This window comes from Cyrtonyx montezumae, unplaced genomic scaffold (assembly GCF_038088225.1).
Source record: "Cyrtonyx montezumae isolate F1298 unplaced genomic scaffold, pur_monq_1.0 scaffold_17, whole genome shotgun sequence".
Taxonomy (NCBI): domain Eukaryota; kingdom Metazoa; phylum Chordata; class Aves; order Galliformes; family Odontophoridae; genus Cyrtonyx; species Cyrtonyx montezumae.
Window position 1 is genome coordinate 19,110,256 of NW_027071903.1, and position 14,753 is coordinate 19,125,008.

Below are 14,753 nucleotides of genomic sequence, written 5' to 3' on the forward strand. Positions count from 1 at the left end.
ACATGGTTGGTGTAGGTGAAGTGCAGCCCCCCAGCGTTCTGGTAAGCTGCAGTGTCCCTCAGTTGAGAACTCGGTCATATCTTCCTTAAGCTTGTCCTTTGTAGCATTGGTTTTTACTGTATTGTCTGATACCATTTGCCAGAGAACTTCCCTTCAGTGTGTTAACCTTTATAATTAATGTTATGATTCTTTCAGTGACTGCTTTTCGTGCAGCCCGTGTCTGATGTCACGTGCAGAATTGAGGTAGCGGCGCTGCCTTTTCATGCTTTGGGAATATCTTTCAGTCTGCAGCTCTTCCAGCCATCTCTTCCCTTGCTGAAGATCCCAGAGTACTGAGTGTAATGCCACTTATGGTTCATCAGTGATGAATTTCTTTCAGAGGACAAAGCTGCAGAAAGTTGCCTATGAATTGTCAAGGTTTTGCTTTTAGATCTTTTGATCTTGATAAACGTTGTCTTAAATGTCCTGACGTGCAAGAAGGCTGTGTTGGTTTTACTGTGTGTGCTTTCAGTCTGAAGCCAAGTACTGAGCCAGCCAGCGTGCAGAGTAACACAGACACTGCTGGCATCCTTAAGGTGTGTTCATCACATGCCTAAAAATCTGAAAAATACAGAACTCTGACACAGTTACATCAACACAGTGTAATTTTTAGGCAGTTCAGCTGCAGTGCTCATTTTAATTGTGATACGCCTTCCTTCTTCAGCGGGCAGCATTCTGTAAGGTTTGGCGTCGTGTCACCTGTTCCACTCATTCTGCTGTGTTTTTCTTTTAGCTGAGATGGAAAAAAAGCCTCTCCCAGTGACTGGTACCACTGCTATGGGTAATAAATCCATGCCTCTTTGAATGTGATATCCAACTGATACATGAATGATTTTCTGTTCTGTAGTACATTTTGGTGGTTTTTATCGAGAACTGAGCTCTTCTTGTCTAACAGTATCTAATACTTCTTTTCCAGCTCAAAGGTATATTTGTAATTGAAGAAAGTGCATGCTCATTACTGAGGAGCAAATATGACTTTAGATGCTTTGTGCAGGAGATGAATGAAATGCAGCTGCAAGGCTATCCAAAATACTTGTGCAACTGCTAATGCTTGAGTGGGGCACAGCTGCCACCCTCCCCACAGCAGTAGTGCTCCATGCCTCAGGAGACAGTGATCCAAGCCACGTCAAGGTAACCAGTATTGTGGGGTTAAGTGCAATTCCAAGGGCTGTGATTGACGAGTTGTTGTCACCAGTACTCATCTCTTAAGTGTGACGGTTTCATTACCATAGCAACTTAAAATCTGCTGCACTCTTATGCCTTAATACCAGTGGAGGACAGCTCCAAGTGCAGACGCTGTCAGCATGGAGGCTCCTGCTGCTGCTGCTGCAGTGGCTCCTCCCCTGAACACAGCGATGTCCGTAGCATCTCTGTGACTTGTGCAGACCATTCCCACGCCTGACGGTGGGAGGTGCTGAGGGGAGCGGATGAACCCATCTCTTATTTCTCACGGCGGCCCCGTGCCTGTCCCCGCTCCCCTCGTGCAGCAGGTCCGGGGCAGTGACGGGCAGGGAGGGCAGGGCGGTGAGCTCTGAACTCAGCGCTAGGATCCCGTGAGCCGGAGCTGGGCGGCAGTGAAGGCTGCTGCCGGCAGGGGCAGAGGATTGCTGCGAGCACACAAAGGAAGCATGGTTCAGTTAGACTTTGCAGTATCTTAAAACATAGGAGAAAATACTCCTGTTTGAAGAAGTGACTGTGTTAGATGTGTTTAACCTAGGATTCTCTCTCCAGTTTGATTTGGAGAAGAATATTCCGGTTTTTCTAAGCATTTACTCTTTGTGCCCTCCCAGATGACCAAGCTTTGGGATAGTGTTGATGTTTATACATTTTACACCTAAGTTTAAGGTCATGGAATTCTGTATATTAATCGTATTTAAGCAACTGCAAATCGGTGTCTGCTGTTTAAAGCCAACAAAAGAGTTTAAGGTCAGTGAGTATTGTATAGATATCTTAACAAGTTCAGCTGATGGCAATTGTGCATAAAATGTTACTGACACTGTAAATTATTTTTAATAAAGAAAATGTTATCTCAGTTCTTGCATGTTACCGTGTATTTTGAATAGAAGGCACCGGTAGGTGTGTCTGAGGTTGGGGGGAGTGAGGGAAAGGTGTAATTGTGCATGCCTTGGCTTTGCCCAGTAGGAGCATCTCTCACGTGGTCTCCAAAGCGTGCTTTATTGGAGGAGGGGCCCGCTTTCGTCCCGCGCCTCCCGTAGCGCTGAGGCGGCAGCGCTTCCCCATATCCCCTCCGGCTGTGAGCGGCGCCTGCGCAGTGCGGCCCCGCCCGGGGAACCTCTTTGCCCCCGCAGAAGCGATGGATGCCGGAGCGCGCCGCCGGCCGAGGGCACCCGCCAAGCCGGCGTTCGGCGAGGAGGAGGCGGCCGAGCTGGTGGCCGAGGTGTTCGGACTAGAGGTGGTGTGGGTCAGGCCCCTGCCCAGCTACGACGATCAGAACTTCCACGTGAGGGTCTCAAGCGGAGGCGGCGCCGAAGGGGCCGAGGAGTACGTGCTCAAAATCACCAACTCGGAGGACAGCGAGGAGCCCGCCCTCATCGAGGCGCAGACCCGGGCCATGGTGTTCCTCAGCGCCCGGGGCTTCCCCGCCGCGACGCCCCGGCTCACGAAGGACGGCGGTGTCATGGCGCTGCGGGCGGGAGGTGAGCGAGCTGCGGGAGCCGCGCTCTGCTGCGCTGGCAGCGGGCACAAGGCAGCGAGCTGCGCAGGGCGGCCGGCTTTCTTAGCACCCCAGTCCATCGCACGCCCGCCTTCCAACATCTGAACTTCTCAGATGAAGTGACTTTGGAGCGCAGCGGGAGCTCAGCTCCAGCAAACGCACGGCGTGCTGTAGGAAAAAGCACAGACGCTGGACCTAGAGTGGTGTAAGAGCAGCAGTGCTAATGAGGTGTAAGCCAGTTAAATTGCCCAGACGGGTTTCCTGGCTCTATTCATTCACAATTGTTTTAGGTTGGCTGTTCAGAGGTAGCACTGGTTGTAGGCGTGACAGAAATGCACAGCAAGAGCCCAAATCTGAAGTAAAATTGGCTATCAAAAGTAGAACCTCCAGGTTTCTGTGTAGCTGTTAGGAGATGGATGTGTGTCAGGTGACCGTGCCGGTAAAAGTCCAAAGTTCACGTGCCAGCAAAGGAGCAAAACAAGGAGAGGAAGCTGAACTCTGAAAACAATTTCCATGTAATGAATTTGAAAAAAACCAGATGTGTCCATGCACAAAAACAAACAGAAAACCACACTGACTGAAACACAACGTAAATTATTTGCCCATTTGTACACAGAATGGTGTAAAACACAGTTCCAGCCCATCTATGGTCTGGTGCAAGAATATATAACGCGTTGCTTTCATCTTCACCGTAACTTCCACATACAAGCTGGGATTCCTGAGGACACGTGCTGCTGCAGAGCTCAGCAGCATACACTGAACTGACTGACTGCATCTCTGCTTGTCAGGTAGCGGACCTGGAAGCAAGAAGTACATGGTCAGACTGCTGACTTACCTGCCAGGCACACCCGTGGCTAAAATTGCTGCACCTACGCAGCTTTTGTACGAGATCGGGAAGCTAGCTGCCAGCTTGGACAAAGCTCTCACAGAGGTGAGTTGAGTTTTTGTTGCTCTGGCTCCATAGGTTTCATTCTTTCTGTTTCTTACTGTTCTCTGTCAGTTTTCTTGACCTGCAGAATGGAAGCGGGTCGTTTCAGAGCGTTCATTAGCTGTGCTAATGGAGGGAGATGTGCAACGCTTCTCTTAGTCCCACTGCTTCCAGTCAGATAATCTTCACGCATAGATTATTTCTTTGCTCTGTAATTATACGGGATAATAAAACTGATAAATCATTCAGTAATTAAGTTTGATACATAAAAGAGTTCCTGCATTATTTATGGCCCTTCATTAACCTCTTCTTTTTTGAGTTCTGGCTACTGGCTTCAGGCAATTACGAGATGTGAACTGCTAGCTTTACTAACCACATTCTGAAATTACGACACCATTTTTCCATTGGGAAAGATAATTTACTATTGTGTTTTAATAGTCTGCTCACACTTTGATAATGTGATTAAAATAATTTATATAGGCCAGCTAGTCTCAGAAGACGCCTGTGATTTGTCCTGCTAAGGAGGATTTAGTAGGCAAGAAAGCAAATTTTGATGGAAAAGGCTCTTAAGCCCTTAATACATGAATTATCATGTATTGTCATCTAAGAGAAAGAATACTACAGTTATTACTGTCAAAACTTCTCAATGTCACTGACACCAAAAATGGAGTCCTTATGTTTTCTGATGGCAGCCTTTTCTATCCAGTCCACTCGCTTTGTCAGCACTGTGATAGCGTGGCAACGTGCCATGCGTTCTTTTGTGCACAAAATATAATTCCACTGCTTCCTCTTTCTGGCGTCGTCTCTTGCTTGGATGGGTCTCACATCTTCTAGTGGCAGTAAGTGTCCGTTGATGATTTTACAGTGACAGAGGCTCCTGTGACTGTCGAGATCTCTGTTTTCATTGCCTTTCTCACATCTGGTATCCTATTTATAGTTTTATGCTGATTTGCACAGGGAGAGTTGCAGTGGTTGCTCACCAGGTGGCATTCTTCCTGCTGATGTGTTCGACACAGCATTGGGGATTCTCTGTTGTGATTTTTGTTTTAGTCACGAGTGGCTTAAGTGATTCAGTGACAAAGGGTTTAGGACAATCTATGCTGGAAGAATGGAGAAAAAACATTCAAGTTTTGCGTAGATATCGATAGGCTTGCCTGAAATAACCCTTCAGATTCTACCTTTACTTGTTGGTGTACAGTAGTGGTCTGAGCAGGGGCTCTCTTTCAGTGAGCCTGGTAAGGAGCCCATGAAAAGGGGCATTGCACCGAGCCCTTTGTTGACAGCACTGGGATGTCTGTTGACGGCCTGTTTTCTCTCGTCCTTTCTCTGAAGCAATTCCATCATCCATCAGTGAAGAGTCTGCACCGAGGGCCGTTCATCTGGAACCTGGCAAACGTCCCTCTGCTGGAGCAGTACGTGGACGCGCTGGGGCAGAGCGAGCACCGCGCTGTCGTGGAGCAGGTCATCAGGAGCTTCAGGGAGAAAGTCACACCCAGACTAAGCAGTTTTCGGGCTTGTGAGTACTCCATTCTCCATAAATTACATCGAGCACAGGCGCTGCAGTTCCTTCCAGGATACAAACCCAGCGCTGCGGCTCACTTACAATTATGAATCACCTCTTCTCGTCCTGCACCCAGGTATCAACCACGGGGATCTCAACGACCACAACATCCTGGTGCTGCCTGGCTCCGGGGCGGCCCCTCAGTACTGCGTGTCGGGCGTGCTGGACTTCAGCGACATGAGCTACGGCTGCTACGTGTTCGAGGCGGCCATCGCCATCATGTACATGATGGTGGAGAGCAGCGAGCCGCTCCGCGTGGGCGGCCACGTCCTGGCGGGCTTCGAGAGCGTCGTGCCGCTGACGGCCGAGGAGAGGGCGGCCCTGTTCCTGCTGGTGAGCGGCCGCTTCGCGCAGTCCCTCGTCATGGCGGCCCACACGGCGCGGCTGTACCCCGAGAACGCCGACTACCTCATGGTCACGGCCCGAACGGGCTGGAAGCACCTGATGGACATGGCCGCGCTGGGACAGCGGGCGGTGGAGAAGGAGTGGTTTGACACGGCGGCCGTGTACGCGCGGGGCGGGCCGGCCCCGTAAGGCGGGGCTGCAATAAAGACGAGGCGGGCGCGAGCACGTGATGATGTACGCATGCGCGGTGGGGGCGCGCCGTGGGCCGGCTCACGCACTGCGCAGGCGCGGCGGCCATTTCCGGCGCCGCGGTGTGGCTGTGGGGGCGGCCGTAGCGTAGCGCCCGGTTCTCTTCGGCGGACGCGCTCCGCCGGTACATCGCGCGTTCCCCGGCCCGGTGTGAGTCCCGGCGGAGGGGCGGGGAGTGGGGCGGGCGCTGGGGCGGTGAGGCCTTTGTTCCTCGCTGCCGCTGTGGGGATGACTCCGCAGTCCGGGCCCGGAGCGCCCCGGGCGGGCTGCCTGGGCTCGGGGGCCGCGGCTTAACGCGCTGTGCTGTTTTGCAGGGCCGCCCCGCAGCTCCGGCACCATGGTGAGTGACCGCGTCGGGAGGGGGGCTGGGGGGTAATGCCGCTGCCTGCCGGCGGAGGGTGACGGTCCCTAACGAGCTGTTGCTTCTTGCAGTCTCGAAGATATGACTCCAGAACCACCATATTTTCTCCAGAAGGTACTGTTTGACCGAGCTGCGCGCGTGCCGTTTCACTTCTCCAAAGTAACGCTTCACACCGAGTCCGGCTGCTCGGCGGCACCGCGTGCAGCCCTATATGAGATGCAATGTGTATTCCCCGGTCAGAGCAGCTCTGTGTGTACGGCAGAGGGCCGCGCTGGAGGCTTTCCAGTTCTTAGCCAATCCAGGCATCGGTGTGACCGTACTCACGTGTGTGCATTTACACCAAACGCCACTGATGGTTTTTTGACGTGTGGTAAGAAGACCTCAGCGGTCACCTTTTCTTTGAGTATGGATGGATTTTGTTACTGGTTTGTTACTGCTGCTGTGATCTTGTTACACAAGCACTTGTAAGTCATTTTTTTTCTTCCTTCCTAGAAGAGAGGAGCTCCGTCCAGTATAAATTAACATTTCAATACCTGTTTTGTCTCTTAACTGCTGAAGTAGATCTGCTCTTTACTTTGTATTTTTTTCTTCTTGGTAGATGAAACTGTTTTATTTTCCTCTTGCTAACGATGCCCAGGATTACCTTATCAAATCTGTGCCTTTTTCTGATTTAGTCCCCTGTTTCAGAAAACTCATTTGCTGGCCCCAGCCTTGGAACTAGTCCCAGGTTGCAAAATGAGCACCTGTGTAATTCTTGCAAGTTCATCTTTCCCCATACATGGTCTCGTTCAGCGCTGCCTTATCGGTGTTGTAACTGAATGGTTTCCTTGTACCAGGTCGCTTGTACCAGGTCGAGTATGCCATGGAAGCCATAGGGCATGCAGGTACTTGCTTGGGCATCCTGGCCAACGATGGTGTGCTGCTGGCTGCGGAGAGGCGCAACATTCACAAGCTCCTCGACGAAGTTTTCTTCTCAGAAAAAATCTACAAGCTTAATGAGTGAGTAGAAACGATGATCGGATGTCTGCTGGTGCCCCCCGTGGCAAAGTACTGCTGTTGTTCAAATATTTTAGCATTGAACCTGGGTTTATTTTGCTTGGAGGGTTTGTATTAGTTTTATTCAGCGTTCTAGATGTACACGACTCTTTTGTTGTTGTTTGAGTCTCCTGAAGACCCATCGTGTTTTTATTCCTGAAGAGAACTTCCTAGGTGCAATAATTTGTTACCGATGCAAGGTAACAGTATTGCATCAATATTGTACTGGAAGTTCTCAGTTTGCAGAATATAAGGAGGAGGGAGATGCAGAATGTACCTATCAGAGTACTGTATCAGCTCAGCATTCTCTTTTAAGGCTTTTTTTTCCTATGTGTGATTTGAAGAGAACAAAACAAATTGTATAAAACCTGCTGCAGCTTTCTTTGCCACAGTTGCAGCAGGGATGCTGTATCTCACTGCTTCGGCCTTTTTAGCTCTCCAGAAGTTAAACGTGCAGCATCAGTGTTAGGCCCTCTCTCCTGTAGGAGAGGTGCAGTTTCAGCCTTGCTGTGAGGTGCATTATGAAACACAAGCAGGCTTTTGTCTGTCATTGTCCCGTTCGGTGTTACCCTGAAAGCAGCTGGAACTGCAGGAAGTGCTGGACGTTCAAGGAGGAGATGTCAAAAGTGCAGTGGGGTCACTGTCTAGGCCAGTTCTTGTGCCTGCTGAGAAACTAAATAACGTAGATAATTGTCTGAAAGTTCTATAGTAACATGAGTTTTGGCCAAAATTAAGAGCTAATGAAGCAATCAGTGGAAATGAAGATGAATTTTCAGCTGAAATAGTTACTTGTCCAATGCTAGTATCACTAAGTTGTGTTCACCTGAATGCAGCATGAGTCAGCAGGTTGCACTGGAGTCCTGACATGGCAGGCAGATGGCCCTAGGCAGGTCCTGCCACGTGCTCGTGCCTCCTGTGGAGGTGTCAGCACCATTAATCATCTTTGGTGTGGTCCTCAGAACCGTGCTGATAACTGATGTACTGCTGCCTGCCTCTGCTCGTGCTATATGGTTATGTAAGACTTCCAGTGCACTCCAGATGTGAGCGCCCTTCAGTCTGTTCTGCCCAGCAGCTGTGCAGTTCTGATCACAGAATCCCAACAGTGGGAATTCTGTTTGAAGTGTTGTGTGAAGATGTGGCTATTTCTTGGGGACTGATAGGAATCCAGTTAATTTCTGTGTTCATTTTGCAGGGATATGGCTTGCAGCGTTGCAGGAATAACTTCAGATGCCAATGTTCTGACGAATGAGCTGAGACTGATTGCACAGAGGTAGGTTTGCTGGTAGTTACAGGGTTTTGCTCAATTCCAAGGTTGGATTCAGCTCTGTGTATTAAATCAGTATGAATATGCACTTTTTACAATTATATATATATTTAATAAAACAGAGAAGCTTTAACTTAGGAACTGGTTTTGTTAAATGTGGTAGCAGGATACTGCCAATGAGCAGATTTTGAGAACTCTTGTTTTTCATGCCAGGTATTTGTTACAGTATCAAGAGCCCATTCCTTGTGAGCAACTGGTAACTGCGCTGTGTGATATCAAGCAGGCTTATACTCAGTTTGGAGGTAAGGAACTGCAAAGGGCCGTAGTGTTTTTGAGAGTCTAAAGAAAGATTCTGTTAGGTAATTCTAAGTGTCTTGAGTTTCTGGATGGTTTTACAGTATTCTTCTGTAACAAGTTACACTGAGAAATACAGCAGCTAAATTTAAGTGGGGTAGAGTGGCCATGGGTACAAACCTTGGGTTTGCTGCTGAAGATACGGCTTCTTAGTCACTGAGGTGTTGGTGGCTGAGGTTCAGGCCCATTGCTTAGAGTGCTTTGAGTGCTCTATGGTTTAGTGAATGCCTTCAGAAAGACCGGCAGAAAATTGTTTGCCCTGTAAACTTTTGAAGTTTTTGGCCCAGCATTGTAATGAACTGCCAGTAAGGTTCTTCTGCTGTGTGTAGCTGGGTATCAAAACTGTAACACTGGAAAAAGTAGAATTTCTGTGGATTGAATAACACATTAGAAAATGATATTGTAAGGAGTGTTCCTCAGTAAGTGAGCAGATGATTCTGCTACTTTGTGTATGTGCATTGTGAAAGAATGGCCTTTTAATATACTTGTGTTTGATTGACTCTTAGAAGTTAAATGTTTAATAACCACTATGCAGTTTAAACGCTGAGGTTGGGCTTCAAGTCTTGAAATGATAAATTCCAACTTTTTGAGACAGAGACAAGCTGCTGCTGAGGTTAAATGAGATAAATCTTCGCTAGTTCCCCCTGCGCCCCATCCTCCCCCGACTCCCAGTGGTGTAATGCTTATCTCTGGTAGCAGAAGTGCAGAACAGTCTGTTAAATCCTAGTTCACAGGAATGGATTTGACAAAGGAAATCAAAGAAAGCAATTGTCGCTCGTGACCAATCTTGTTGCTAATTTTAGGTTACTGATGGCCTTCTTTCCAACAGGAAAACGTCCTTTTGGTGTTTCATTGCTGTATATTGGTTGGGATAAGCATTATGGATTTCAGCTGTATCAAAGTGATCCGAGTGGAAATTATGGAGGATGGAAAGCTACATGCATTGGCAATAACAGTGCTGTAAGTTCTTTTTACTTTTCTCTCTCAAAAAGTAAAGCAAACCAAAACTATATTAAATTGCACTGTAATAACTTAACTGAGTTGTTGAGTGCAGAGCAGAAGTGGATAACTGTAGAAACACTGTTCCTCATGTTTTGATATTCTGGCAAGAAAACCTTTCTGCTTGGTTGCCCAGTGATACCATTTAAATTTCTGTGAACTTTATAGGCAGCTGTGTCAATGCTGAAACAAGACTACAAAGAAGGAGAAATGACCTTAAAGACTGCCCTTGCATTAGCCATTAAGGTTCTAAATAAGACCATGGATGTCAGCAAACTTTCTGCAGAGAAAGGTGAGCGGTTCTCTAATACTGGACGACTTTATATAATAAAAACAGAATTTTGTGAATTCATGTAGTTCAGGTGTGGTTTGTTGGATTTTAGTGTTCACATAACAAAATGTTTTTGACAATTCAATTTTGGATGATCCTCATTGACCTTGCTAATTGGCATGCAGTTGACTTGGATGAGGATGATCAGCTTTGGTCAGCTCCAGGTGCCTGACCATGGCTTGGCAAGGCCTCAGTGGTGCAGCAGCAGAAGGGACTCTGTGCCCAGTGGAAAAACCACTGGAGAGCTGTGAAGGAACTGCTCTGTGCTGCTGCAGAAGAGGCTGCTGCCTCCTGGCTTGTCAGTCAGACTGTTTTTTAGGTGGAGGCAGGACGAGAGCCTTCTGCTTCATTGTCAGTTGTTAAAAAAAAAAGATCGACCCTTCTGATGATTGCCCTTTCAGAAGGATGGGATGTAATGCTGCTGTCTGCTCCCTGTGTTTCAGTTGAAATTGCAACGCTGACGAGAGAGAATGGGAAGACAGTAATGAGGGTTCTGAAGCAAAAGGAGGTGGAGCAGTTGATAAAACAGCATGAAGAGGAAGAAGCAAAAGCTGAACGTGAAAAGAAGGAAAAAGAACAGAAAGAGAAGGATAAATAGAATTTGAAGTCAAGTGTTCTGAAAATAGTATAGGACCTGCTTCACTAAAAGGTAATCTGGTTTCCTGTTTTGTAGAAGCCTACAAATATGCCATGGGAGAACACGGAATTACTTTTGCTGAACCAGGTCCTTAATCATCATTAAGATAATTAGTTTTCCGTTCCTTATATTGACCAATAATTGCTTTAATTCTTGAACACTCTTTCTTTCATCTTCTATTTTTTATTATGGAATAAAATTTAAGAAGAGTAGTGATGAGTGTCTTTTATTGGTTTGGTAATGCCTGGCTGTGTGCTGCCTGGAGGAGCTGATGGCTTTAAAACAGAAACTCATGGGCCTCTGTGAGCTGCAGGTGAGGAGGGTGAAGGGGGCTTCCAAGTCTGGAATGTCATTCGTGATCATTTCACAAACACCAAAATAAAACTTGGCATGCCAGCACATTTTAATTTTGTCCAGTTTCCTTCTGTAGCAGGCTGTATCAAACTGGTGTCTTGCAAGCAGTAGTGTGTTAATTGTGCCCTGCAGTGAATGTGTTCCGTTCAGTGTAACCTCCCATAAGTGCATGTGTTCTAAGCAGTCATACAACGCTAGCGATGTGTGCACAAATTAGGAAGGCATTTTACAGAGGCCACATTAAAATGACACACTGTCTTGTCTGAATGCAAACAGTTAAAGAAAATAGAGTGCAATTCTAAAGCCACACTGATTATTCTGCATTTTACCCTTTTCTTTTTTTAGAACCAGGCATGTTGTATATTCCTTAGCTTAGTGTCACTTCTACACTTCCCCAAAGAATTCAGTTCCCTTGTCTGTCAAATAATGGCCTAGAAAGCTAAGGATTTAACCACTTGAGAAATCATAGTCACTTGTACATGAATCAGAATGAGAATAATTTTTGTTTGGTTTGTCCCTGCGCTGAATGCAAAGTGATGAAGATCTAGTTCTGAAAAAAGCAATGTGAAGTGTGCAGCGGAAATATAAACAAGTAACTGGAAATTCCTTTATGCTCTTTCAGTTGTGCTGCAGAATGAGAAGCCCACTTGATTAACATTCTTAATTGAGAGGCTCTACCTGCTGTAGCTCTTCAAACTGTGGGGATGGCGATTCAGCCTAATTGCTGACCATGGGTTTTGTTGGAACATGTCCAAGCTTTTTTTTTCTTTCTACTGTGAAAGATGTTGGATGTTTACAGGATTTAATTTGACTTCTTAAGGAAACAGAGTGAATCCATACTGTGTGTCCTATTTTTAACCAATCCCAGCCATTTTCAGCTTGTAAACTTGCATTATCATCATCTTTGGGGCCAAAGATTCCTTACAGCCTCAACAAAATCCATTTTTTTTAAATCCATTTTTTTTTAATCTCATTGCTCTAAGGTCTGGTGTTGAGAACAGATGAAGGAATCTGGATTCAGGTGTCTGCTACAGCTTGCATGGATGTACTGCATTCATGTTGGCCACTGCTGTATGTGTAGTGAGGTAAGGGTGACATGGCTTCTGTGCAGGCTGCTTATTCATTTTCAAAGTCTCAGTGCAGAGCAAAATAAAATCTTTTATAATTGGTACTTTGTCAGTATTCAAGTTTTGTAGCTAATGAAGGTTAGATGAGTTGTTCTGCACCTTGTACAATACTCAACCTTTTCTTCCAGATCATATCATGGGAATGATAGTTTAAAAAGTCCTGAACAGTTGCAGCCAACGTGCAGTGAGTAAGATTTAATCTTCGCTATAAAGGACTGGATAAATATCTCAAGCTCCATTTCTACATAGAGAATTTAGCACACAGTCTTCTTATTCTCTGATACCTTCAATGCAATATACCAGCATCTTTTGTTTTCTGGATTGCTGGCATCCCTGATGATGGTTGTTTTATAATGCTTGCGATATGCCCTAAGAATAGCAGTGCTGACGTGGAGTTTTTTCCAACTTGTGGAAGATCACTAAAGTTATGACTCATAGGCTCCAGCAGTGCTTTCTGTCATCCAGGAATCCATCAGTGCTTTTAAGTCCAGGGCTCATCAATGAATGTAAATCACGTGAGGTAGCCTTGGCTACTAGGTAGTTTATAGATTTATTGAGATATTTTTTCTTAATCAATGCTGTTTCTAACAAAGAGTGGGGGGAAGTATATATGGATCTTTGTTTACAGAGAATTACCAGTGCTGTTTCTTTGCCTATCACCTGCCAGGGAGTTTTGGGTTTGAATTTTAGAGAAGATCATCTTCTAGGTGACAATTCTCTTCGAATAAAGTGTGGTTCACTTCTAGGAGCACTACCTAGAGGTAGTAGGCTGTATGTGATGCCTTGATAACATGTACAAGACATCCAAGTCCATGGGGTTAATGCACCTTCAGAACCTGTGAGGTTGTGGGACATCTTTTAGTGTCCTTTAAACATGAGTTCTCCAAAGGTTTTCCATACAGCTGTTGTGTTAGTGAGAGTTGTGCTTGTTTTCAGGTTTTCACTGTAGTTCCTCCTATTACAGTGAGGAAACTGCTAGAATATTTTTGCTGAAGCAACTGAGAGTACCCTTTGCTGGCTGCATAGTTCTCTGCTTCCAGCAGGATAAAACTCAGCTTCACAGACACTTTCCAAGGGATTTCAGGTTTTACAAGGAGAACAGAGCAGTTCGCTATTTTTATCTGTGATTAATTTGTCATTTGCTTTTCCAGCTGAAGTGCTCCGCCGTGCCCAGTATAAGCTGCCATCGGCCAATTTACTGGAGATTCACATACTTCAGTGGAGACCTTCAGCTGTCAGCTCCCACTGAGAGAGACCCAGGCATTTCTCATGTAATTGCTTCAGTTTCACTTAGTATTTATCATCAAGCTTAGCACGATAGTGTCAGTATTGATACTTTGCTTCAAACTCAAATCAGAAGGAAAAAAAAAGGTTTCATGTTTATTCATCTTTTCTCTAATGGTAATAATACAACATAATTATTGCATGCCAGATGATGCTACATAAAATATTTAGCCAGAGTGTGTGCATGTAATGTAGGCAGTTCAATCCTTTTATATCTCTCAGCATCTGTTTTGCCAGGCTGGGACGCAGCTGCAAACCAAATTCACGCTTATGTAATAAATCCAGTTTGCTGTGTCCTGCACGTTTGAATGGCGGCTATGTTTAGCTCCGTTAACTAAACATGGCTCTGAAACGCATTTACTGCAGTGCTCATAACGCTGGGAATAGAAGCACAGACCTTGCGTGGTAACCTCGGGTCAGGAGCAGCAGGAGCAGTGCAGCGGGGAGTGCTTATCACAAACAAGAGGTTTGTCATTTCAGCTAAGCGAGGCCCAGTGCTTTGTGCACACGCAGCCCACGTGCGGCTGCAGGGCAGGCAGGCAGCACGAAAAATAAGAATTTAACAACTCGGAGTGGGGGGGAGAACAACCAACCCGTGCTGGTTGTTGAACGGCAATAGCTACACCCTTTTTTCTATCACACGAGTGCGTGAGGGAGAGAATGTTAACTGAAAGGTGGGAAATGACGCGAGCACTTTGAATAGCACTCATTTCAGGAGTCACAGCGTTGCTGGCTGTCATGTGGACTGCAGGAGGTCCCCCGCTTTGCTCCCTGCTCAGCCCATCTTTCCTCCCTGTAAACGTAGGACCCTCGGCAGTGTCTTTGCCCCTGGCGTGGCAGCAGCTGCTCCCAGCCGTGCTGGCGGTGTGCACAGCGCGATAACGTTAGGGTGACTGAGGAAAAAAAGCAAAGCCGCTAACAGTAGTTGGCGCGCGTGAAGTTCCCCTCCCTCACAGCTGTTCGCCTGTCAGACGCTGAAAACCTGGCTCTTTATTTTATCTTGCATCAATTCGGTTGTTTTTGGATTACAAGCTCCCAACTGTTTGTAGAATCCGCTAACTCCTCGTGCGGCGGCGGCAGCAGCACCGCTCCCTCGCTCCCATCCCGAAGGACCGCGGCCCCACACGGCCCTGAGGCGGGGAGTGACGGCGGGCAGCCCTCAGCCGCGCCCGCCCCGCGGCGGCTCCGTGCGGGGCGTGGCCGCCGCTTCC

The 14,753-nt window shown here is 46.9% G+C and overlaps 2 protein-coding genes across 2 annotated transcripts; both read left to right on the forward strand.

Annotated features, from left to right (window-relative positions):
* The first annotated feature begins 2,338 nt into the window (after positions 1–2,338).
* HYKK (hydroxylysine kinase) lies at positions 2,339–5,774 on the forward strand. Its single transcript, XM_065734286.1, has 4 exons — positions 2,339–2,696; positions 3,502–3,644; positions 4,974–5,157; positions 5,279–5,774. The coding sequence occupies exons 1-4, from the start codon at positions 2,354–2,356 to the stop codon at positions 5,734–5,736; spliced, it is 1,128 nt and encodes a 375-aa protein (XP_065590358.1). The 5' UTR covers positions 2,339–2,353; the 3' UTR covers positions 5,737–5,774.
* Positions 5,775–6,082: 308 nt separating this feature from the next.
* Positions 6,083–10,993, forward strand: PSMA4 (proteasome 20S subunit alpha 4). Its single transcript, XM_065733594.1, has 8 exons — positions 6,083–6,136; positions 6,229–6,271; positions 6,994–7,156; positions 8,385–8,462; positions 8,670–8,758; positions 9,640–9,770; positions 9,978–10,101; positions 10,584–10,993. The coding sequence occupies exons 1-8, from the start codon at positions 6,134–6,136 to the stop codon at positions 10,736–10,738; spliced, it is 786 nt and encodes a 261-aa protein (XP_065589666.1). The 5' UTR covers positions 6,083–6,133; the 3' UTR covers positions 10,739–10,993.
* Positions 10,994–14,753: the final 3,760 nt, after the last annotated feature.